This window comes from Ciconia boyciana, chromosome 6, assembly GCF_034638445.1.
Source record: "Ciconia boyciana chromosome 6, ASM3463844v1, whole genome shotgun sequence".
Classification (NCBI taxonomy): domain Eukaryota; kingdom Metazoa; phylum Chordata; class Aves; order Ciconiiformes; family Ciconiidae; genus Ciconia; species Ciconia boyciana.
This window is the reverse complement of record NC_132939.1, coordinates 22,871,145-22,897,703: the sequence shown is the minus strand read 5'-3', so window position 1 is coordinate 22,897,703 and position 26,559 is coordinate 22,871,145. Positions and strand designations below refer to the sequence as shown.

The window sequence follows — 26,559 nt, the reverse complement described above, 5'->3', positions numbered from 1 at the left end:
CCAGGTCAAAGTTGCATTTTTCAACCTTCCATCAGCAGTGGAGCAAGGCATATCTTTTTTTCACTCCCAATGGACACTGCCGTTACACCACTGCCTGGACACCACCATGGCCTCCTGATGAGCTGCCATACCGCACACCTGCCTTTGTGCTGCTGCTCTGGATGACAGACCTGCCTCCTGTAACCATATACCAGGCTGGCTCATTCATGACACACACAACCACGTAACAGTGTAAGCCACCCCAAGCAAAGAGAGCAGCATACCTCTGCATCCTCCCTACAACAAGAAGCAATACTAAACTGGGGTACTGTTGAAGGGAATAAAAAGAAGGAAACGTTGCTCTGTGACATTCTCCACTTGTACTTCGCTTTCCAGAACAAAAGAAAAACTTGCCACTTGAGAGTCCTACTTGTTAGCATCAGACACCATTGAAATGTGTAGAAAAGGAAGGGCTCTTGCTTAAATAGTATCTAATCAAACAGACTCCAGAAGTCTTTTGCAAGTAGGTTGAGGCTGAGGGACTGAAGAGACCACCATACATCCTATCAGTAAGGAAACATCTCTGGATGCATTGTCCTGATGGAGAATTTATATTCAAAAAGCTGTCAGGTAGGAAAATACTGAAATTAATAAAATCAGGGGCTGAATTCAAGAAACTCCTTTTGCTTTGGAATCTCACCTCATGCAAGGCAAGCTCTGAGACCCTTTGGGGCTGGGTGCCACTGCAATACCAGAGAGAAATTTTTCCATTGACATCTTTGTCAAGATTTCAGCAAAAAGGACCTAGAAGAAAGAACAAGCCATACAAGCTCACCAGTCGCCTCACGTGCTATGGGTAGTAGGGGTAACTTCCATGAAAAGTTTCATCTGAAGTCAAGACAAGACTGTATGGACATTGTCTTCTTCATGGTGTGAAAGAAGTGTGGTGTTATACAACAGAGAGGAAATGGGTACCTTTCCTTGGCTGTTGTCCCATCTCATGGCTACTTCATCCACATTAAAACATTAACTCGTGTTTTGCTACAATGGCTTACTTGTCTTAAATGAGCCAAATGTAAGTACTTTTGAGACACCACTTTAATAAATAAAGCCTGGATCCCCTAATGTGCATCCAGATTTCACTCATGACACAAGGAGGAATGGTCATCCAATTCACCAGTGGTAAGCTCTGTTAGTAGCAATAACAGTTAAATATTGCATAGTGCATACAAGGGAAAAATAATTGTAATTATTGTCATGCTTGTAATAAAGGTAATCTGGCCCTGCTAGCAGGTGGCTTTTTTTCAGAATTCAAACCCAAAAATATTTAGTATGGTCTTATTCCCAAAATAATGTAGAATTTAGGTTCCATTTAAATTAGTTACACAACAAAACCAGAGCATTTTAGGAGCAAGACATGGGATGAAACTGTATTATTTGAACCGCCCATCCAAGTCACAAGACTTTGACCTTTCCTAGCTCTAGCAGAGCACAAAAGCAATCCTATCCATGCAGTACAGTCAAGCTATAAACAAATTTCAATACTCTACTATTAACCAATCCTAGGAATTCCAGCACAGGAATCAGAGCTGACTTGAACAGTCCTGTTTGTCAGAGGCACATGCTAAAATTGCTATTCTGCACACAGGTAACCATGTGGAGACAGGAACCCAAAGCACTTTTGCATATGACCTTCTGAACCTTCTCACAAACTGTACAAATGACTCGTTAACTGCAGTTGAAAAGCTGTGGATGTCAACAGGTAAAAAGCAGAGATCTCTGGCAATACTGCAGACAGCAAAGCAGCTGCTTCTAGGCCTCACGTAGTGCACAGCTGTCAGTTTAGGAGGGTACGCTTTGGTCTTTGCTGACTCCTTCCACAGCACTGGTGCCCACCTGTGTTAGCAGGAGTGGAGGGACCTCCAGGAGGACATGCACTGCCAAGGGCCTGGTGGCTCACGCCACCTGCATGACCTGTGGTATCTCACCCTGGTTACAAGAGCTTACTCGGTTTTAGCCAAAAAAGCCATACATTTATTCTGAAAAAAGTCCACTTTCTGCAATTTTTTGGACTCTGGAATTCCCCCCAGTGAAATAATTTAATTTTTTTCCTGCAGAAGCCTATTTTCTGATTTCTGATTATCGTCACCAGCATGACGAAGGGCTGCCAAAAGAAGCTGCAGGGAGCAAAGGGAACTTGTCAGTGAGAAATTTTTAATGCCTGGAGGAGTTTGTCTAGGCCTCACTCCTCAGTTAGGGTGACTGTTAGGGATGAGAGAAAGGCAGAGTTCCCAGCAGAGCACAGGAGGAACAGGGCTGCCAAAGGATGCAAAGAGAATGTGCCTGGGAGACACTTTTCACCTGGGCAACGACAACAGCAATTAGCAAGTTGGATAAATATGTTCACACGATGAAAAAAAAATTGCAACGTTTCCAAACATTGTTATCAACTAGTGGAAGGTGACTATTTTGCAAAGATTCTCTAGCAGAAATATAGGCTTTGGAGGGAAATATTATGTTGTTGGGATCTCCATTCAAATTTTAGATTTGTTCAGCAGAAATAAATGACTACAGGCTCTGGACAACAACAACAAAAAAGACTTTCCAGGAAAAACCAAACAATATGAAAAAGGAGGGAGGAAGAAATCTGGAATGGAAAAAATTATGAGGGGGGAAAAAAGTGAAACCCACTTACGTACACTGTAAATGTTTTTCTGCCTGAACAATAAGATAATGTTTGGAGTTATGTTGCACTTTAATCCTTCCAAATGCTTTCAGTTTATTAATCAAGTACTTCAATTCTTTATTTTTCAAGCTCAAGGTAATTACCTCTGATATATTGCAGGGAAAATTTACAGCTGGTCTTTAATACTGTGTCATTTTAAACTACTATACAATAAAAAAGTATATACACCTATATATATATGAGGGTGTCACACTTATTTTCTTGTGTTTCTCTCAAGAAATATGAATTCCTTCTCTATCTCTATCTGAAACATTAGGTTTCAATTTACATACGCTTCCTGAGCACTGTGGATACATTTTTCCAGCTACTTTGCTTATGAATTAGTATTATTGATGTTTCCTACTTTCAGAGATTTTTTTTGTATTTTACAGCTATTTCAGCAAACAAAATACGCATTTGTACACTTTTATGGGCAGCACAGTTCTATCTATTAAAAATAGATATATTAATCATTACCCTGTAGTAAAGAATTTATAATGCTCTTATGAATGCATTATCAGTAATTCCATGTGCTAAGTAGATTGCATCATCTCATTCTTAAGGTTTCTAAAAAAAAGGCTTAGCTCCATACAGGTACTGCAGATGTTTCAATTATCCTCTCAAATTTTCCCTTTTCCTGTGGAAGAGAGAGACTTTTTAAAAAAGAAAAAAAACCACCACCACACTTCATTTCCCTTCTCCCCATCTTAAAAATATCCAGAAATTGTATTTATCTGTCTTTTCTGCTAAAGTCACAGGCTTAGAAATGGATTCAATCCAAACATTACCCCCTCAGATCAAGCCAGGCAGGTAAATTTTCATTTAAAAAATACCTACAGAGTTTCCTGACAAATCAATACAATCTAATAAATGCAGCCACAGCAGAGGTCTGTATCAGACCTTGTCTAGATTATTGTCTTTTAGGCAGTCTCATTTTACTGCTTTATCCTTGGTTACCAGACGCAACACAGAGACACAGAGGTAAGAGGAAAAATAAATCTTTTATTTGCAAGCAAGACCAGATAAAGACTCACCAAAGTGAGTCTTCAAGCACACCAAAGTGAGCTTGAAGGGCACATTTATTTGAAAAAGTTTAGCTGCCACTTTCTGTCTCTTTGCAATTACAGCTGAACTGGTCACTTGGGGAGGCAATTATTCCCTCCCCTCCCCAAATCAGCTTTCCCTGGATCCCCAGGGTGAAGTCCCTGCTGCTGGGACACGACAGGCTGCTATACGCTCACTGCAGGTGCTGCAAACCTGCCCTTACACTCACTATGGTGAAGCATGCACTGCAGAGAAACAAAGCCCTGAGTTACCCCCCTCACATGTACATGCAGTTGAGAAATTTGGAGAGAGATGTTTTGCAGCAGATAGAAGTGAGCTTGTGAAATCTTGCAGGTTGAAACCCCCCTACCTTTCTCAGTGCAGAAAACCACAATAGCTGTTTCAGGTATACCACCAAGAAGTGCAGCTAAGAAAAAGCCTTTAAGTAAGTTTTCAAATGCCCTGAGTTTTGGAAGACAGGATTCAAAGCTCCAGAAAAATCACTTTTCATTTTTTCCTCAGCAAAGACCATCCCACAATGTGTGTGTGCTCGCTACTCTTACAAAGTAAGCTGCGCTGAAATAATCGGGAATTAAAAAAAAAAAATCTGAAGGCAGTCATATGCCATGCTGTAAAACATAGACACTTTCTGGGTAATTCCTTCATTTTCCTGGCACAGATATTTTCCCCTTCCCTATTAGGGAAATTGAGGCAAGTTTCTCCATCCATACCCAGAGGGGCAATTCCAGTTCCCCCAGCACAATGACTGAAGGTGGAAGCTGTCCCAGGTGCAACCGCTGGGGCTCCTCTCTCAAACCAGCAGTGCTAGCAGTGACAGGCACCTTCTCCCTCCCTCCACCTTGTCAGGAGCTGGTCATCCCCAATGGGGGCCATGGAGGCTCTTCCTGTGTGGGGTCCCTCTATGCTCCAGGCAAAATGGTACCCATCTGACTTTGCCAGGGGCAAATTAGATGTTGCCTGTTGGGAGCGCTCTGCCAGCAGCCTGGTCACAGTGATGGCCTCCGGGCAGAACCAACAGGAAGGTTTTCAGGCCAATAGCCCTGCCACTAGCATGGCTTGCTCTGCTGTGGGTGGTACACTCAAGCAGAAGGGTGGCAAAAAGCAGGTAAGTAGTTTTGGCAGCAGCTCCACAGAAGACATCAAGGAGGCTCAAGCCATCACAGGTGACTTCACATCTTGTCTGAAAGCTGTGTCTCTGCAGTGTAGCAAGGCACAAAGGAATTCCCCAGCTAATAAAAAAATATTACTATTTCCCAATAAGTCACTACTCTTGGGGGGAAAAAAGTTTAGATGAACACCCACTTGATTACAGACAAATTTTGTTTTCCTTCCATGTCTCCAAGCCAAAGATGGCCAGTATGCTTTTAAAAAGCCACATTAAAATTAACAAATTAATACTAGTTCATCAAACAGAAACAAAAGTTTGGAACAAGAGTAACTGATCCAAAGCAAACTCAAAATAATTGACCCCATTTTGCTGGGTGAAAAAAATCAGTTTTTCTTCTACACATTACAGCATTTCTTAAATGCAGCCCCCTCTTCTAGCCAACTGAGGCTTTGTGTTCTAGTGTTAAACCACACTTTTACAGGCTCTACAAGTGCATAGCCACTGTTTCTTGGATAATCTTATGTTAATTTGAGAAAAAAAGCATCACCCAAACTTACTTGGCAAGTATTTTCTACAAAGTTATTGCCAGTTGCACACAAACACCTACCTACCTCTTGGCAGTGTTTTACAAGATGCAAATCTGTGTGAGCTGCAGCATCTCATACCTGGAGCATCCCCCCCGTCCTTTTTTTTTTTCTCTAGAAAGAGGGGAAATAGTGACAGAAGCAGAGAGATCATTTCGATCCTACATAGAGAACAAATTGCAAGATAAATATGAAATAACATCCTAAAATGACTCTTCTAGAGACAACTTTGTTCAAAACAGATAAAAAAGAAAGCCCACTTAAAGAGAGAAACTGAGGCAGGGAGAGTAAGGAGGAGAGCAGACCAGGCAGACCGAGTAGGCAGCACTGCTACAATATAGACCACAACACGCCAGATAGGCAGCAGCTATGGGAAAATCCCATGGCCGAGCCCCCCAGCTCTGCACTGGCGAGTCACTGCTCCAGCTGGGAGCCCTGCTTAGCCAGGCCATGGCACACCGTCCCATGCTGTGCTTTGAGTGGTAGCAACCAGGCACCATTTCAAGTGAATCACGCACGCCTATGGAGCCGATGCACGCAGGGCCTGAAAGCAGGTGTCCCTGCTGCCATTGCCACCCAGGACTAGGTCCTCTTCTCAGCTCACAGTAATGGGGCTGAGGTGCCAGGTGACCTCATCCATGATAACGAAGCTGTGCAGTTGCTATGGAGTCTCTGGAGCTACTCCATGAAAGCTCAGTCCTAGAAAGTGCCAGATGAAACAGAAATAATCAGCAGACCTGCATGAAGAAGGGTTCCCAGCCAGCGAGGAGAGAAATACAATAATAAAGACCAGCTTGACCCAAAAGAGTATTGCAGACATACGGCTGAGCTCTGCAAATCACACAAGTGTGAATTCTCTCCTCTTGTGCAGTGACCGAGCTGCTGCAGCCCCTGGCAGCAGGCATGAGACAGCACTTGGCCAGAGAAGAGCTAGCCACTGCCTTTATCCAGCAATAACCATCACTCCAGTAACTTACACGACTATTTCCTTGCCTTGCTGCAAATCAAATGAAAGTAGAAACCTGGCGCTAAGGAAAGAAATGTCACACTCCGCCAGGTTTTTCTCTTTGACTAAGCAGGAGAAAGGGACACACAGCATTTTCAGCTGTTAGTATAGCTTTACGAAGCAGCCTTTCAAAGGAGAGCAAGCATCATGAGAGATACTGGATAGGCTGAAGTCCCAGAAAGACATGCAGCAGTGACTTAAGCAAAAGCTTTACAGTGCCACAGTATAGGGAGGAGTGCATTTTTCCCCCTCCCACGGCAGCTGCTTTGCACAGTCGGCTAGCCTACAGCGAGATGGATTCTGACCACAGGAAGGCTCACCAGTCCCACTTCTGACTGCTCTAAAGGGAGAGGACAAAATCAATTTTGGCTTGGATCTGGGCTTGCCTCATCGCTGCTGCTGCTGCTTACTTTTGCAGCTACCCATTATCATCTTGCTATTTTGACTTTGTTCGACACCCCAGCAACATGGGTACTCACACGTTGTGGTTTCTATGGTTTTGCATACAAACAGAAAGCCGGGCCTAATTCTGAGTCATGACTTGCCGCCTCCCGCGGCTCTCCACTGCAGCAGGCTGGAAATTATGTAACAGCTTTGCTTCTGGTTTTAAGACATCAAAGCTCTCATTGGATTAAATGAGGAAATACAGTCCCCTCACCATCCCTCACCTACCAGCTCTGCTAGTGCAAGGCAATGAACGTCAAGCTGGAGAGGCACCAACCCTGGGCATCTGACTTTCTGCATTTGCAGCCCATGGGTGCTGGGAGACGTTACAGTGCCTGGGAAAGGATCGGGTCTCTCCGCCTCAGGAGGAGACAGTCTGGAGTTAATATGCATAAATCGGGCAGTTCTGCTAAAGTGGTTAGCGGTGAAATAGCTAGCATTTCCATTTTCCCCCATGAATTTGAAGATTAACAAGCCCGCAGAGAGTGAAAAGAAACAGTTCATCCTTTCCAAAAGTTTTGTTTCAGGCTGTTTGCAGAATCAGGAAGATAAAGCATCTATTTACTAACACTCACTAGTTTTATATTTCAAACATTTTCTCCACAACCACAAGGGTCAGACAGCATGAACATGAAGGGAGCTTATCTGAAAAATCTTACAGCTGCTCCAGAGAAGTCCCAATCACCAATAGGCCCTGTTCCTCCAAATCCCAGCCTCTTACCTTCCATCGTCATTGGATTTCTCCCTGTTGCAGTTCAGCTGACCACCAGAGAATTAATGCAGCAGTGAGAACAGATGGTGCCCTGCTGGGTTACTGAGCAGAGGGGTGGGTACAAAGTGCCCCTTTTCAGCAGCAGGAAACTATCGGATCAGTTCATGGGCAAAGTCAGTACTGGAAAACCTGGAGCGTGAAGCATTGCTTTAAGGCAGATCTGCAGCAAATATTATGAGTCCCAACTATCTGGCATTTGCACTCAGACTCCGATCCAAGGAGATGGCTTGTATATATAAACAGGGTTGCTAAAAGAGCAGATTTATAAACACAAATCTTCTTCAGAATGAAACATCTGAGTTCTCACTGAAACCCTTAGAGGAATTACATTTCTCTTTCAAATACAAAACAGACTCAGTAACTCTGGTATGATGATGGTTTGGTAGCAGAGAAAGACTGCCTAAGCACCATCCATTTCCCAAACATTCCTTTAGCAACTTCAGGAGCTAAAAACTGGTAATTTGCATGAGTGTTGGTGAAAAGGACTTGTGAGTAATCAAGTCAAGTTGATCACAAAGGTAGATTTATCTCACTATAAAAGGTCTGCTCCATTTTAGTCTTAAATATTCAGTGGTTAGAAAAATTGTGCACGTGTGTGTGTATAAAATATACTAAATGTAAGAGCCAGAACTCTTAAAACAATGGAAAACGTAATTTTAAAAATTATCTTAGTGTCTTCTGTTACAAGTGCTGTGGGATAAGAAATGGAAAATATTTAAGTCAATTTATCGCATCTAAATTTTAGATGATCCAGTTAGTTGCTCTAATTGCTGCTAGGATATTTAAAACTGCTGGTTACACATGAGAGCAGACGCTTCAGCATCCATTTCAATCTAAGAGAACAGTAAACTTGGTTCTTGGGATAGCTTTTCAGTGGGCTTTAACAGATGGAGGAGGAAGTCGCCGTCAAAAGATGCACTTCCATTCCACTCCCCATCCTGGTCACCCACTCCCATCACCTCCCCCATGTCAGAGGTGATGAGCACAAGTCAAAGGAAGTAGTTGAAAACTTTTTTTTATCTTTCAAGTTTATTTTTCAGCCAAATCAGCAGCCTGATTCAACTCTGCTCATTTTGGTGGCAGCAGTATTGCCATAAATCAGCTGGCATCAGCAGTGAAACTGAACCCACAGACAACTGAAATAACATTGTCAGCCCTTCTTTGGCACATGAATAGTCTTTCCCTATTCCACGGCCTGAGGTCTTTGAGTAAAGACATTCAGGAGGGAGTGGTAACTTTCATCACTGCCACACGCTGCCAGTCTAGAATCAGAAATAAGTCTGCATATTAGCCCACAGCAGGGAAAAAAGATAATTTCCTATAATAGCCTTTATCTCACAGTTTGTCTCATGGCTTGCCAGCACCAAGAGTTTTACTTCAGGCTAAGTCTGATGGATGCCAAGTTACTCCTTTTAACATTGAGCAAAAAAAAATCACAGAAATTAAATTTGAGTCCAAGTGGCTTCAGTGGGAGAACAGCAGCTGCAGGTGAACTAGTACCTATACGCCGAGGTATTTGCACAAGTGTGAACAAAGAGACTGACAGAAAAACAAACTCAGAGGTGAGTGCAGCCAAGCCCTTGCACTGCATGCTCTCCGTGGCAAAGGCCACCACTCTCTCAGCAGTAGTGCAGCGCTGAGTACCTACATTGTGATTGTGGCCTGTGGCTGAAGTAGTACAACCCTGCCATTAGGGTGAAAGAGCATGGTTTTTGCTCCTGCTTTTGCAGAAAACAGTGCTGGTGATCAGATCCTTCTCCCAGGACAAGAGCAGATTGCCCTTAGCTTGCTAAGAAGGATGCAACACAGATATCAAGCCTCCAGCAGTGAGCAGGCTGTACTCTAAGCGGTCTCTTCAGTTGTCAGCTCTACTACTAAGAGATCTAAGGAGTCTCAGCTAACACTACTAGCCCTGGCATGACTGTGACAGGCTTGAGGTTTACAGTCTGGAGGAAGAGAACAACACATCCAAACCCTAGCGCTGGGAGCCATCCAGTCCCCAGCAGTCGTCGGCTCCTCTTGCTCAGCGACACGATGCAGCTGTGTCTTACTCAGCACTGGAACCCACTCAGGCCTCTTTCAGTACACTCTGAATTTTCAAAACCAGATAACAGTCATACGTCAGCACCTCACATCCCTCAGGACCATGCTCAGATCCATACTCTCTTCAGGCTTACAAGTGCATGCAGTTGCCTCTGGACATTTTCTGCTTATTCCTGCCTTGCACACCATGCCTAACACTGTAGTACCTGGGTACCTGATCAAGACCTTTCGAATTTCAATTTACCACACATATTCAGTTGCAAACTTTAATTTGCCTGTTTTTAAATTAGCAGGAGCAGTAGCAGATTTCCACTTAAGCCAGGCACTTTGTGCTACGGGCTCACAGCCTTTCCACCAGGCTGCCACCAGACCCCACTCACAGTCTAGGAAACATCCCGCCATTCAGCACCAGCAGCCGCCTCCTTCCAGTAAACGACTTGTGCAGATAGGGTCTAAAGAAGTGAAACATAACTACCCCCGGCAGGAGTTTGCTTCTCACTTGATACCACAGTGATTTTTTAAGGTCATGTCATCTAATACTGATAGGAAACAACACTAGTCTTATTTTTCCCCTTCTAAGCTGTTAGCACAGTACGTAGCAGCATCAGCCGCTTCAGAAAGTACTGAAATTTTCTCTCTCTCTTACTCAAAGGGAAGAAAACGCTCTTGTTTTCAGCAGCCTCCTCCTTTTTTTTTTAAGCAACACTACACTGAGCAACTTACAACACTGAAAGCCATCAGTGCTCTCTCAAAATCATCCAACACACTTTCATGTGGTTACATTTGAACCTCTGTCTATCTGGACAGTATCACGAAAGGCAATAACACTAATTCACATTTGTGATCGATCAGGTCTTCTCTCATCCTTCATTTTTTGCTTTTTCACAGATTGCATTAATATTTGCAGGACTAAAAGGCAAACAGTACCCAGGTTGGCTTCCTGCTGATAAAGACTTCCTTCTCTACCCCCACCCCCCCAAAATAGGCAGCCGTTATCTTTTCTCTTCCCCTTTGCTGGCCCCTGTTGCAGAAAACCTACTCCTCAACTTTCTGTACTAGAGAAATAAGGTGCAAAAAAACTATGAAAAGGTATCCCATCTTCTTTAAAAAGTTCAAGTGAATTCCTTCTTGACCTTGGCAGGCTACTAGCAGCCTTTCCTAAGCGCAAAGGAAGATTATCCTTAATTTAGCACATACACCCATAAATATGATTACTCCCAAGGCTATATGGCCCACATTAAAAAAGTCCTGTAGCTCCATCATCTTCTGCAGCAAAACAAAAACGAAACTTTTAGGCTACGTACATGTAAAAAGGGGTCCTAATTTTTTTTATAGGCTAAAACGCTGAAGAGAGCAAACCTCAAAAGAAAGCAAGCAAATCATGTAATACCTGAAAGTAATCTGTGATGAAGGATCCAAGTTCACTCTTCAGCAGCCGTCTGTAGACAGAAGGAATACAGCCATGAAGTAACAGCCATTGCTGGTCATTTCTTACAGGTATACCCACACTTTACTGCCAGTCATACCAAAGATACATGAGTATATGTGAATGTGTCATTTTGGCCACAGTTAGATTTCTTTTACATTTAGGTATGTATTCTACAAATGCCCACAAAGCCTATTCTCAAATTATGAAGGAATGAAACCATTTCCCTGAAGTCTTCTATTTATAAGCCATACACATACAACAAGCAAAAAAAAAAAAAAAACAAATCCTCCTGAATGCACAGGAACTTGGGGAGACAATTTAAAGTTATTAAGTTCGAAATTCATAATTTTTCTGCTTTTTTTTTTTTTTTTAAACAAAGACACCTTTAATTTCACTGAAAATAGCATATCTCCCATACTTCCTTTTCTCTTGGAAGTAGAAGGTAGGAGGATAAGGAGAGGCGCAATGAAGTAAACACACAAGCAGAAGCTGCAGCTTCCCCATGACTACCGCACTAAAAAAAAAAAAAAAGCAGCATATTTTTCAAGAAAGAAATTCTAGAAATTTAACAAGAGGTGTTTTAAATACATGCAGGCAGAAGCCACTCTAAACAAGTATTTCTGATAAAATCTGTTGGATTTTAAATCAGGCTGTGATAAAAGTTTTAAATTCTAATATATATTTATATTTCAAAATTCCAATATAAAAATCAGGATTGTTTTACAGCAGAAGAAGCATTAAAAAAAAAAACTCACAAAGTTCAGAGCATTTGCACTTTCAGCTTTCAGTGACTGTGAGCATAAAATCTGTAGCAGTAAATTCTGCCTAAAATTTAAAAGGCACCCAACACTTTCCACTGCAAAACATTGCATTTTTTTGCTGTTTTAAGAGTTTTGCTTTCCACCAACGTGAAGTATAATCAAGACTGCTCGAAAATGGCATTTGTATCAGGGACCCACCAGTTCTCAGGCTGGGTTCTTATTAACAAGCTGCACCACTTTTTCCTAATCTTTGCTGAAAGTCGATTTTGACAGCAACCTTCCTCCCTAACCATTTTGTAACACTTCTACATTTATTTGCATGCCAACATGCCTTTACTCTTTCTCTCTCAGAGCGGTTATATTCACCCCGCCAATCTCAAAGAACATTTCTATTTCTGTGAGATGGATACACCAGATAAGTCTTTGGGAGCCTGTTTGCCACAAGCTCTAGCACTAGCTTCGGCAGAATCCAGGGGGCTCTCCACCAGCTGATTGACAAGCCCACGGCAGGACTTCACCTCATGCAGGTAGACCAGCAACCAGAGGCTTGCACCCTAGAGAGAACCCAAGGGAGGGGTCTCCTCCTAATCACAGCCAGGTCACCTCCTGCTTCCTGAAATCCCATCTCCTGATGGCATTTCTTACATTTCCTCTTGCTGTGACAACTGACTTTCAGAGCAGTAAAAAAAAAAAAAAAAAAAAAATAAAGTATCCAGTGAGATGATATCAAATCACAGCAAGATAAAAACTTGGTGGCAGCAATCCAGAGCAAAATGTTACCACCTGCTCATCTCCTGGTCCTGTCATTACTGTCCTACTTTAAAACCCTCCTGCATTTCCCACTGTCAAATAACTAAGCACTGTGCAGAATCTGTGAGTCTCTTAAAGCACTGCATTTGCTAACTTCCACCAAGGAGCTGAATGGAGAACTACAAACAAGGAAAATGCACCAGCTCTACCTAATGGCACACAAGAGTTGGACGTCTGACAGGTCTGGCTTTTTGCCCAGTGTCAAGCTAGAAATTCACCTCACGCACACAGAGCTAACATTATGTTGGGAGCTACATCAAGAGTCGCAGGTGTGAGGCTGCAGGTGTGCATACAAACATACATGCAGATGCATGTCCTTTGCTCCTTAGATGGACATTAATGAGCTACTTGAATGTTAAAGTGGCTTATTTAGAGAATGACATTTGGATATGTAACCAATGCTCAGGGTACCTGCAGGAATATTAATCATGTATTTCAAGGTGAGGGCTTCCAAGAGCTGCCTGGGGGTGCCTGTCCATGGAAGAGCGCATTTCCCCTCCCGCCATCAGCACTGCTTACAAAGCATACACAGTTCACACAGAATTTCCTGTTCTTTGCCCAGCTCTGGACAGTCTAGATCCACTTCAGTAACCAACATGCAGAGAGCATGATCCAGCCACTGGAGCCAAGCCCAGGCAACATGGCTATTCTGCCCGGCGTACTGCCTCCCTGCAAGGGTGGAAAGGAGCACCTGCTTGCACTGGGGAGGGAAGGCAGGCTGCAGCCACTGTGGCCGGCAACAGCCTGGCAGACAAGTCACAAAACCCAAAGCCAGTCCCCAGGTCTGCCAACAGGCTGTGGGTTAGGGTATTTCCAAAGTCTTACGACATTTGTTTTTCTTTTAATGTACAGATATACTCATCCCATGGAGAACCAAGACTGCTCCAAGTACTTAAACCTGAGGACTTCTGACCTGAGCACACTAAAATACCATTAAAGCATGAGACATTGCCCTCACTCAGCTCTCAGAAGGAATGATATTAAACTTTCTCCTTTGGGACCAGACCAAGTAGGACAGAGACTTGCATGCTGCAAGCTGCATTTATTTTTAAAGTAGGGAAAGGGGTAGTTTAGACTGCTGCTTTGTATGTGCTTAGCCCAAATTGCCATTTGAATCTTGGCACTCAGGAAAAATGCAATAGGGATGGGGGGGGGCGGGGGGGGGGGCATATAAAAGGAGAAGTGAAGACCTATATGACAGCATTCATGATGAATTAATATGGATGTAGTAGGAAAGAGACAGGGAGGAGGAGCTATATCCATGAGCTCTGACAAGACCCCTCTTAGCAGAACTTGGAACCAAGGCAAGAATAAATTGTTCTTTATCTACTCTACAGTCCTATCTATTGCTAACCAAACTTTCCAAATAATCAGAATGAAACCACAGATAATCATGAAACCTGCTTTAAAAAAAATTATACTTTTAATCATCACTAGCATCAGTGTTAGAAAATGTTTGTTAGGCTTTTCATTTTTTTAATTTTTAGAGTTCCTATTTTCAGGTCTTGCTCTGCAATTATGTGAGGATTAGCTTTTAAATTAAATGCTGTGTTTTGCTTTCATTTTAAACACTCCACAGTTCTGAGAAGCTTGGGTTTAGAAAAGAGATGTTACTACCATCACGAATGCCCTGTAAAAATGTGTAAAAAAACAGCCAGAAGAGGCAAACTCCCTAGGAGGGGACAAAATCCTTATAATCCAAGTCAGCACGCATCCTGTCCTTGTCAAAGCTACACATCCACACAAGTCAGAGAAACATTATCCAAGTGCCCCAATGCCATTCACTTCGCCCAACAGCAAAAAAGATGTAAGCTAGCCTGAAACCCCGAAGCTGTGCTTAAGTTTGCTTCGATCCCTGTTCCTCCCACCAATATCTAACTGCTATTCTGTAGGGGAACAAAACCACGCAAACACCAAACAAGCAGCAACAAAAATCCCTTTTCATGCATTTCAGCAACCTACCTGATATTTTCATTGAGGGTGTAAAGTTCATTGTTCTGCAAGCCTCCCCCCTTGAACACATTTATCACTGCTGTTTGAACGCTGCCAAAAAAGAAATGAGACAGTACAACACCCATAAATAACAGCCCCCAGTATGATTTAACAGAGCACAACGTGAACTAGCCGCCAAAAGCTGAGTGGTTATAATGGGGTGGGTGGAGAGGTTAATTGCACTTAAATACTTCCATTCTTTCTCCCCTGGAAATCATTACTCTTATCTACCTACATCTCTCATAGGAGACAGAGCAGAACCAACCTCAAGTTGTGCCTAGAGTAAGTGAGGGAAAATTGTTACAGGGACACTGTTCACAAAGAACATGTTCACACCAGATATAGCTTTAACATGACTGTTTAGGGGATCTCTGCTGTGTGCTGCAGGCTAGTTGCTATGAAGAGGTACAGCTTTTTGTCAATATCTGCCAATCACATCACATTGCATTATCCAGTGATGCTAGCAGGAACCACCCCATCTGCAGTGTCTGACAGGACCCTGGCTGTGCTGGAAGACGTTCTGCAGCCAGCATCACCTCAGTCAGACCCAACTTTAAGCCCTGTTAATGCTTGTAAGATGCTGTTGGTGGATCTTTTAACTCATACTTCTCTCACCAGCACAGAGGAAGTCATAAAGTGACAGCATACAAGACGGTTTAGCAGGTCTAAAGGCTTGCCATGGCTAACAAGAGGAGACGTCATTCTCTTAACAGGCATTCCCTTCTGTGGGCCAGTTATGGCATTCGCACACTTCATGGACCTCAGCTCACTATCCTGGCACAAAACTGCGATGTTTTTGACAAACTACTTTTGTGCGACATTAGTAAGCTGAGCTAGGTCAGCAACAGACAGCTCTGCAGAGCACAGAGCAGGTGCACGATGGCAGAAGGGAAGGTGGGAACACCCACTTTTGGTAGCAGCAGACCATTAGATCAGATCAGGACATCTCATTCTTCACCCTACGCATTGTTTTTCCAGTTGCCATTGCTGCATGACACGCACTGCAAACAGGATTTGGCTGTCAATAGGAAATGCTGGTAGAAGCCACAAGCTTAGCAGTTGTCAGAGGAACTTGACTGTGGTAAAAGCTTCATAATATGCAAATAAATACCTGTTGCGCATTAAGAAACTGGCCTTTATTACAGTACTAGGAATGTGTTTTCCTAAATGGTACTTAAAAGATGCAACTGTTAAAAAAGAGCAATTCTGTTTTACTTCAAGACAGTACCTCTGAACAACCTTGGCCAAAAACAAGGCTGAACACTACCAGGTCTATCTTTTTCACCTCCATGGAGGCTTTCAATGCTGGCAAAGCTTGGGCATGCCAAAAATTCATGCATGCTTATAACCAGATGAGCTTAGCCATAAAAAGTCTGAAGCACAAAGATCAGACACGCACAGCCCTTATCGTGGGGCGGCTGCAGGGCAAGAGCTCAGCCTGGGTGGGTCCTGCTCACCTGTTCCAGGCAGAGTTGGAGCTGAGCTGCAGAGCCTGCCGGGCTGCCTGGAACCGCGGCAGGTCACTGAGGACCGGAGAGCTCATAAAGCGAGGTCGGGGCCTTCTGAACGAACCCATCTTGTGGAACTGGAGAGCAAAGGATGGAGCTATGGTGAACCCTCCAGTCATAGGGTCAGGTGGAGTGGAGCAGGGCCATCAGAAAGTCTCGTCTCTTCTCTTGAAGGTCCAAGCATCAATCTCAGTGATTTCAAAGAGTCTTCAAACCCAAGGACTCAGCCTGCAGCAAAAGCAAAGAGTCAGCCTTGGACCAGCAGTTCCCCACAGCATCAGGTTGTGACATGGACACACATTGCAAGACAATGAAGGAATTGAAGCAGTCCTGCAAAGTGAAGAGAAAGGAAAAGAGCAAGACAGAGAAGGGGGGGCTGAAAATATCCTATCCCATTAACAGCAAATTTGGGCAAATCTTCTGGAGTTCTTCAACTGCAGCCCCCTTTCCCATCTTGCCCCTTAAATAATGACCCAACACAGCCAGACAGAAATGCAAGCATGGTCTCTCTTTCGATTTCAGTTAGCAGAGATGCAAGAACAGACATGCCTAAACTCTTCTGCCAGAGGCACTTCACAAATACCTTTACAGTTAGCCATTCAGCCTGTATAAAATAGTAGAAACTGGAGAAAGAGAAAACTATTTCACCAGAAAGGAACAAAAGACGAACAATGGAAGAAGAGATGAACAAACATAATGCTTTTTTTTTTTGAGAAGTGTTGTGCAAGGGAATAAACCCACTTGTTATCAGCCCATTACAAAAAGGATACAATACGGAGCTTCTGCAAAAGAGGTCTGACAACCAGATATTTTGAGAGTAAGCAGGACTTTTATGTTTGTTTTGTTCTCTACAGAATGAGAAGTAATTGCTAGGCCAAATACGAAATGCCCGTATTTTCCACTCTGATCATCATCTTCATACAGATGAATATGTAGCCCCAAGTAAACCACAGAAATAGAAGTTAGCTTGGATAAAAACCACGAAAAAACTTTGGCAAAGCTTCTGTACTTTGAACTCTTCCCACTTCTGATGAATACAAGCAGTAGATGTAGTTGGCAGTTTGGAGAAAGGAGATGTGGAAGAAAGGAGAGAGGAGGAAAAAAAAAAACAAACAAAAAAGTTGTGTAACTCAACTGCACACAAACGATGTAAAGCAAACTCTTCCACTACATCTTCAGCATGAGGTGAAAAGAGAGAAGATCAGCCAAACAAATGTTGTGTATCTGCACAGTGCTTCTAATTTGACTAGTACTCAGCTCCTGGAAACTCTTTCCAATCCCCAAACCATAATTAACTCTTTTACATGCAAGAGAACAGCTTTCTTCCCATCTGGCCAGCCCCATTTCACGCTGAGCTCACTTTACTACCCTGCCTCTGTATGGCCTTGTCAGATTCTGGTCAACCACCACAAAGTCCTCGCAAGCCCTTGCTGTGCCACGGACACCATGCGCCCTGCCACCGAGGAAGTTAAAGGAGAAAACACAGACAAAACACCTCATTTTTTAGGCACCGAAACATGCGGTACTATCAGTCTTGGTGCTACTCAAGAAATAAATACGGTTGTTATTCCCTCACAAGCTAAATACAGTTTGCACAGATCTTTGTGGAACTGGAACATGGCTACAAGCGCAACTTTTTTCTGTCTTTAGACAACTCCTGGCTGTCTTTAGAGATGACAAAGCCCAGACAGTCTTTCATGACATGAGCTTCGCCTTGACTGTTGTGGCTTGAAAGGGCAGCAATCCGTTGATTCTGTGGCTGCTCTGTTCCAATTCTAAAGAAAAAAATAAGTAAGTCATAACTTTTAGAAATTAAGAATAAATGTAAACTAATACAACCAAATCAGCAGAGTCTTCTGTGTGCATTTTGGAATAACAGTTAATTTGACATTGCCCACACATTTTCAATCTGCCAGCAATTTCTCTATTGGCAATTGTAACCACATCGGAAATCATCAGACATAAAAAGCTACAGCACCTTGGAGAGCCAAGGGCAGGTTTTTCCCACAACATGCCAAAAGGTGTCCAGGAGGTAAAGCGTAAGAATAACAGATGTTTCTGTTGCAAAACAAGTGCTTGTGCCAATGTTTGTCGTCTCCAAGTTCCATAGCTGACAGCATGAGGAGCTGAATGAGTGACAGCTCACTTCTCCCAGCAGTGCAGTAAAATTTCTAGCTTAACAATTTTTACTTAACAATTTTGCTAGCCCACAAGCCTCCTCCTATCACTATTCCAGGTGCTGTAAGTGCATGCAAGTATCTTTCTCCCCAGCAATGAAATAATTTTATGAAGCTGCATTTATATTAATTTGAGTTAGATTAAGTTGCAAGGGGAAAGCTTAAATTCAGAAATGTAAAATCAGGAAGAACAACCTTAATATACATATATTTAAAGTTTGTGTAGGAAATTGTTTGGCCCGTTCTGTGCAAGCAGTTAAACACCATGATCAGGAAGGTCTCTTCTGAGTTTGGGCTATGGATTTATGAGACTGATTCCACAGCAGGAATACAAGGGCCCCACAACAAATTTCCTGAACACTTCTTACCAAGGGAACGTGCTTGTTTCTGCTCATGGAAACATACACGTTGTTTTCCTTAATCTCTGTTAAAGTCACCTGGACAGATAATAACAAGCTCAGCAGACTCTGAAGGCAGGATAGCCACCTAATGGTATCCAACCATAACTGACCCTCATGTTATCAGAACTGGAAATGCCAAAGTCTGTGAGAAGGACCATCCTTTCCCCATGCCCACAGCCTATTTAAACTATTTTCAGAGTTTCATAAAGCTCAAAGTAACAGAGCATTTGCTAGAAAACAGATTTTTGGCACAAGTAGTTTGCAGATCCTGTGCACCTGCAGGTACAACAAAGCACCCAAACTCAACCAAACACTTCTATCAGACCAGATTTTCCTTTCACAGCAACTAGTTTCCACTGAAAGTTTTCCCCAAAGCAAGGCAGCCTTGTAAATACTTCTTCATTTTTGCAGGGAAGTTGCATTAGCAGTTTGTTGGCAATGTGCATGGTGTGCATTCTGCAGTGTGCAATTTTTTGGCTTTTTACTGAGAGAAACTACCCTTGTGGCAAGAAAGGCATTAACATAGCTATAGGTTAGTAAGAAGCCCTCATGGTATTCAGGCTATTTTAGCTATTGGAAATGAATGGTATTTAGCAAAATGCTGGGTACAGCAAGGAATAAATTTCCTCTTCAGTTTGCCATGAAAAGTCTCATAGAATTACGCAGAAATATTCAGAAACAGATATTGTTCTCCTAGAGGCCTTCAGTCCAAACTCACTCACATCTACAGTCTCCTCTTCCTAAGATTAAAGTGTTTTAGAAGACTACAAAATAAAACCTACTTCTAATAATCATAGTCCTATTATTTATCAACCACAGAACTAGAAAAAGCTTTACAGACAAGCAGTTATTAATTTTCCCCTTTTAGAGAGAGTGAAGGGAGACACCAGGGTGCAGCATGTTCTAGCCACTAAGCAACACTCTCAACATTGATTATAAAAGACACAAAGACCTGGAGACTAAAGTGCAGTGACTGCGTAAGAGATACAGCCACACCAAGATAATCTCTCACTGCCACATGCTCCAGCTGCTGGGGCAACGCTTTACATTGCATCAGCGCATTTCAAACTGCTTGCCAGCTGATATATCCTAAAACATTCCCACTCTCCTCATCTCACTTAATGACCCTGCACATCTTTTTTAGCAAGAATCTTGTCATAAGTAAGTCAGAGAGACAGGTATTGCTCTTCGTTCCCTTCCAGCTGTCCTACCTCCTGATCTTTTTTTTCCTCTTATCCTTGATTACCATCTCAAAACCCAGCTATCAAAACCCTCTAGATCTCTAACAACAGAGATATGTCATCTATATAAAATCCCGGTCTTAGAGTAAGGAAACTCTTCAGAGCTGGAAGTCAATGTTCTCAACTGGGGGAGTGAAACAGGATGATGAGTCAATTTGACAACAATGTAATTTCATCCACTTGTAATTTATCACATCTGAGTAAACACTTTTAGGATTAATCTGAATCTTTAAAGAGAAAAATCAAGCATGGAGACAAATCCTTTTCCAACACACATAGATACAGGCATTTATAAAAACATTAGTCATCAACCTAGGAATTTTTTATCCTTTGTTTTCTGTTAGTCATGAAAACCAACAGAGAAATCATTATAAAATTATGCCATGAAAAGACCTTTCCCTCCCAACAGACCATAATAGATCTGACTGTCTGGAGGAAAAGCAAGATCAGGCAATACACCTAGATCTCTGTCTCTCTCTCTGCTAAAGAAAGAATAACCCAAAGAAAAAGTTGTCAGCAATTCCTCCAAATTATGAATCTTCATTATAATCTTGGGCCAAACAAAAAAAGCCCATGGTAGCTGAGATTTAACAAAAGAACAGGCCATTTTAAATTCCTCTGATGCCTTCTCTGCAAGACTCAGACCAACAGCCACTAATGGAAGTAATGGGGCAGCAAAAACTACAACTGTTTTTGCTTCGTAGAGGAAAACTTGCACCAACACTACTTCACACCAAATTCACATGAAAAAGCCACAAGTCAAAAAGTAACTTTAAAGCAGATGGCAAGGGAGGGAAAGGGAGAGAGGAGAAGTTACAGGATCCTTAATTCATCCAAACAAGCATTTCCCATGTCTCCTGAAATAGAGCAACAGAGAATGAGGGGTTATCCAGATATAAGTGATGTTTTGCCATTTAAACTTTTTTTTAGTGGTAAAGAAACAGCCCCTTCATGAAGAAAGATATCCACTTGCTCATTTTCCTCTCCTTTATATGCTTTGTGCAATTGTGACATTGATGACCTGTGACCATAAATTACACAAACTGGATACTGTAACATGCACCAGAATTTTTTGTAATGATTTTGGGTGTAGAAGAAGCATAATCTTAAGAAAAATTCCCCACTGTACTAGGCCTACAGACACATAATAAGCGGTTTCATCCTACCTCAGACAAAAAATACAGAGAGAACTATCTAGATTCTTGTTAGCTGATTCTCCTTCCAGCCCAGTAAATCCTTAACAAAGTATATGATTGGCAAAATCCTTGATTCGAGTTCAACTGACAGGATCTGAAGACACTAATTCTGATAAAAATCCCTCATTATTTGCTATGTGTCCATCCTGAGAAGTAGAAAAGCAGCCCACAACCTGTAACTTCAAGTCTTTTAGGTCATCACAACTACACATGCACGAACTTAGTTTATAGTCTAAGAAAACACGGACAGCATTTGCCACTGTTAAATTTACAACACATTCAGTTCCTCTTATAGCCCCCAATTGCTCGGGTTCTTAAAAATAAACAAGGTCTGCTTTTCAGAAGGAGAGAAGATGATCAAATCGAGATTTATTCAATAACTAACAAAGGTCCTTTCTGGTTAACATTAATCAGAAGCTGTGTCTTAGATGTATGTCAGAAGTTATTGAAAGCAAGAGTGTCAAAAATTTTGGAGGCAGTCTGGGGCCCAGTCTCAAGTATGATCCTTCCTACACCTTCATCCTTTCATGCCTTCACACCTTTGGAAATCTGACTCATGAAAATTTTAGTGCTTAATCCACAGCCCATCAAAAACAATAGGAATCTAAATATTGGTCTTAATATGGTTTGAGTCAAGTCCTGAAACAGCAAGGAAAAGTGCAGATACTTTCTTTGGTGAGCAGTCCCTCACATAAGGAACAGTATATCTGCAGGTGTGCTCATGCTAGCACCAGGAGCACAGCCCACGCTAAGAGACATTCCCAGTTCAGGAAGGTAAATGGAAGAGTGCAAGACCAGCCTTCAGGTCTGACAATCTTGTCAGTACAATTGATTCAATTTGCAGACTTTAACAGACAGCTTCTTCCACCCATATATTAATGCCACTTGTTTCTGAAATCCCACTGACAAAAACAGCTCAGAAATTTTGCAAGGGGAAACTCTAGTGAAGCTATGATCAGGGATTGCAGGCCACAGGCACGCTCAGGGGCCATGCCCCTACTCCTCAGCACAAGGGCAGGATGCAGGCGGGAAGAAGGGCAGTGCTCCACAAGCACCTCATTCAGCTGTGCCCCAGATGCTGTCCAATGGGGGGAATGCAAGGTCATTCCTCAAGCTCTCTGTGCAGGTTACATGCCAGCTGGCAAATGCAGGACTTTAGCCAGCCAAAGGGCATTACCTGCAGCCTCACTGCACACCTCCTGCCAGCCCCTGGCTGGCCCCAGCATGTGCAGTGCCAAGCGCTGCCAGAGTTGCCTGCCTGCCCACCCCACACCTCCAGCCTGCCCTCTGCACTCTGCACCATGTGAAAGCCCCGAGGTATCTCAGGCAGGCTCAGCCCCAGGTGGATGGGCCACTCAGTCATGCAAAATGCTCCTTTCAAGAGCTCTTGAAGGATTACTAATAAGAGTAAAAATAATTACCTTCATTTTCTGGCTGAGGAAATGAAGTTGGAAAGCCAGCGAAGTGATTTACCCAGGTCTTCCACCTCCCAAGCCAGGATCCTATTCACCAAACAAAAATATCCCTCTAAGCTCCTTTAATGAAGCTTTTCAAATTATTCCATGGAGTTGGAGAGAACAAGGATTCATCTGATCTCTCTCGTTTCCAAAGCTGACTCAATACCAAAAAGTGCCAATTTTTTAAAATTATTATTCTTTGCTGGGCTACCCCACCGTGAAGGCAGGACCTTGGTGCCCCATAAATCGTCTGGAGGTGTTCTACTGGCCTCACCTATCCTTAATTAAACTTGATAGATTTTAACTATTGAGATGAAGTATGTAAAAGAAGTGACATCAACAGAGTAAGGGAAAACAGCCCTCTCAATATAAAGTGTTGACACTCTCGTATGCACCCATATATCCAATAATTTTACTGCTACTCTTTGACTACCCAAAACAAGATCTCACCTTCCCTATCTTCCTAGTACACACCCATATCCACAAATAAGACCCCAGCATCCCCGCCTTGCCCCCCTATCTTTTGCATATTCCCTCTTCAAATTGGACCCACATCATGCCTTTACTCATAATGCATCTCAAACAAATTCACAAACATCTAACTTGGCTTTGATAGCAGAGCCATGTAACATTTGAAAAGAAACTCAATGGTTTCCACTTAGTTATGCTTTGAGTTCCTGAGGTTAAAGCAAACCTGAAACTCAAAGTGAAACTCTGCTTAGAACAAGAGGAAATATATGAGAAGAGGAGGGGGAAAAACCTTTGCTTATATCCCACCATGGTCTGAGAAGCTTCTCTGTAATTCAGAGACCACTGCAACCCCTTTGGAGTTGATGGCCAGTTAGAAGTAAGACTGCTACTTCACATCTATATACATGATAGTACAATTCCTTATTAAAAAAATGTAAGAAATCAGTATAGCACAGAGCAAGCCAGTTCACTGTGAAGTAAAGAGATCAGGTCATCGTAAAGAACATACAGAACAAAAAATATTTTGTAATACAGGCGTAGCGTCTAAGACAAGAAAGTTATTTTGTTCTCTACCACAGGTTTTCTGCGTTATTTCAAAAACATTACTTAATTTTTTGGACTCACATTGTTCAAAAATGGAGAAAATTGTCATGGCTATTAAAAGGCGCCGCATGTTTGCAAAACACTCTGAAATGCTTGGGTGGACAATAGAGGAGAACACCTCAGCAGAATCACTTAGCTGATCAGTATGAAGCTAGAGACAAATTTGAATCAGATGCACTAAGAACTGATTTAATCTGGTTGAAACAAATTGTATTCCCTGTATAAGCAACTACCACACCAAAAACCTAGCTATGAAAGTCACAAAGCAAAAATGTAGCGGAGTTTCAGAATCATAAAACTGATGGACTGGATTGGGACTGAAAAAATACAGTTACCTCTTTGGTTAAATAAGAACCCCATCCAATAGAGAGGAGGAAGGGATAAGAGGGGGGAAAGTGGAGATATATCACCTTTTTCTGATTAAGCGTTGGGGTTTTTTAGGCATTCCATAAAGTTGTATCCATGACAGCTACAGTAACCATCCTTTCAAAATGAACTCCGTGAAGTGCTGTCCTAATCCACTGCAGCTAGCACAGATTTTTTTAAGCAGCAAGCTTATCTGCATCCCTCTTTTGAGTTTCACCCACCAAGACGTAGCTCACTTTAGACAGCAGAGTTAAAATCACCATTGCTTTGTCTCCAATTCTATAGCAAGGCTTTACTCAAGCTGTTACATTCTAAAAACCACAACTGATGTAATAGCAAAGTAGTACTCCAAGGCGCTCAGGCCCCCAATTCAGTGGCCTATGTTATTTAAGGCCTACCAGCCTATTTAAGGCCTACCAGTCTTAAACTCTGTTGATTACTGGAATGACTTTTAATCAGTACAGCTATATGGGAACAAGCCATAGCATGAAAACAAGGGAAAAAAAAAAAGATGACACACACATAAATAGTTATTTCCTTCCGCTGTTGGGAATAGCATTTAATAGATGCACTAGCAAGTGCATCCCTACTGGAGCAGAACAGGCCAGGAATGTATCACTTGAATGACACAAGTATGACTAAGCTATCAAACTTTTTGCTGTAGAAAAGGCCTTTGGACTGTATTGACAAATGTGTTTTCAAACCCAGAAACTAATTTAGCAGCTTCAACCTGTTTCAAATAACTCCCAAGTAGCATCTGCTGCAAAATTCAGGAAATACCTGTATTAACTCATTCAAAACAAACTATGAAGTACAATTGAACAGTCTGTAGAGATCACAGCAGTTTTGCTTAGCATACAGAGAAGCTGCTGGCTTGTATTTAAAAGGAATAAAAGCCATAGCTGCTCAACAAGTAAACTGTTCATATTCAGTAGTTACATGAGCAGCAGAACTAAAACAGCCCAGCTCTCCCACATCATGCTCCCTTCTGAATTTCACACGTGCAGGAGAGGATAACCCCCACCAAGAGCCCTACCTTCAGCATGGGCTCTAAAAACATTTTCACAAAGCTCAGAGAAACTTTATCCTTTTAGACCTTTCCTTCCTTGATCAAATGTGGTGAAATTCACAAACTAATTCATAAAGTTACAAGAGGGGAACAGGCAAAGGAGAGTCACAGGGATGCTTTCTTAATGATGCCAGGCAGAAGCATGGAGGAGGGGGAGAACACAGTTTCGGAAGCAAAAAAGTCATATCAGTCTAAATGTAATGCATGTTTAATTTTTTAGGAATGTTAATCAGAAAGCATGCAGGATATACTTCATCAAAACCAAACAAAACGTTAGCGACTGCAATTATTTTAGGAACTATCTCTGCTACAACTAGAACGACAATCTATCATCTTTGTGCTTTCTTGCACTTCATACTTATTCTTTTTTGTTTGTTTTTTGTTTTCACATTCCTGTTGTTGTTATTAAAAACATAAGTATACCCCACATTTTTAACCCTGGGGCTACAAAATATGGCAGCTAAGTAGCCTACTTATACATCACAGCCCACCCTCAGCTAGCTCTAGTATAACCGGGTTTTTGCTAAAATCCTCATCACAATCTTCCATCCTCTGAGTTGCACTTAGCCCCATCTCGTGTAGTAAGAACAGGTTGTTATGCCCTACTGAATAAGCCCTGGAACCCAGCACATACTTAGTGTATATTTATGCTTGAATTCACATCAGCAGAAACAATGCGTACAAAAGGCCATACATTATGGGCAAAAAAGCCCACAAATACTACAGGTGCCTAGAAAAGTCACATATGAAAACTGAACTCATTGAAAATGAGTTACAAAAAGGATACAATTGTGCCTGCTACTTCTAAGCCCTTGATGATGCATTCGAGTCCTATTCCTCCACTCTTTCCATAAGAACAGAAACTATATCTGCTTATTTCTCAAATAAAAGGTTAAATATCTCAATTATTCTGTGTCTTTGGTTACTGAAAATTTAAGGAATTGAAATTCTTCCAAAAGGGATTGAGGAGTCGGTAAACACTACCTGTGTTCCAGCTGGAATTTGAAAGCAAGTGTTGGAAGTCTTATCAGAGTCTCAGCTGACATCAGACAGCCCATAAACACACTGCATAAAAATAATTACAAAGAATTTTATCTTGAAGGCCGAAGACAAATGCAAAACTGTCACCTTAACTCTGCTGTAGAACTGCCAAAAGGAAATATTGCTATTAAATTGACATAGCAAAAAAGACTCCCATATGGGCTTGAGTGAGCTTGAACTTCCCTGCCCACCCTTGGCACTGCCAGCTTGCAGATACTATCCATGTAGAACCCAGTGCAATGCACCATACCTGACTTGACAGCTGCTTCAATCAGAGATTCAGGACACCCTCATCATAGACAACCATGGAA

General features: G+C 42.2%; 1 protein-coding gene across 5 annotated transcripts in view; it reads right to left on the bottom strand.

The window, feature by feature from the left end:
• Positions 1-26,559, bottom strand: part of PRR5L (proline rich 5 like) — a 47,186-nt gene that overhangs the window by 18,133 nt on the left and 2,494 nt on the right. For 4 of the 5 annotated variants that reach the window (XM_072863702.1, XM_072863703.1, XM_072863699.1 and 1 more), the window contains exons 2-4: positions 16,176-16,454; positions 14,689-14,769; positions 11,117-11,165 (exon numbers count right to left, since the gene is read on the bottom strand). In XM_072863702.1, the coding sequence (XP_072719803.1) occupies positions 11,117-11,165; positions 14,689-14,769; positions 16,176-16,345 (300 nt within the window). In that variant the 5' untranslated portion in view covers positions 16,346-16,454. Of the gene's footprint in view, positions 1-11,116; positions 11,166-14,688; positions 14,770-16,175; positions 16,455-26,191; positions 26,273-26,559 lie in introns of all 5 variants that reach the window. The other variant, XM_072863701.1, reaches the window with a different exon arrangement.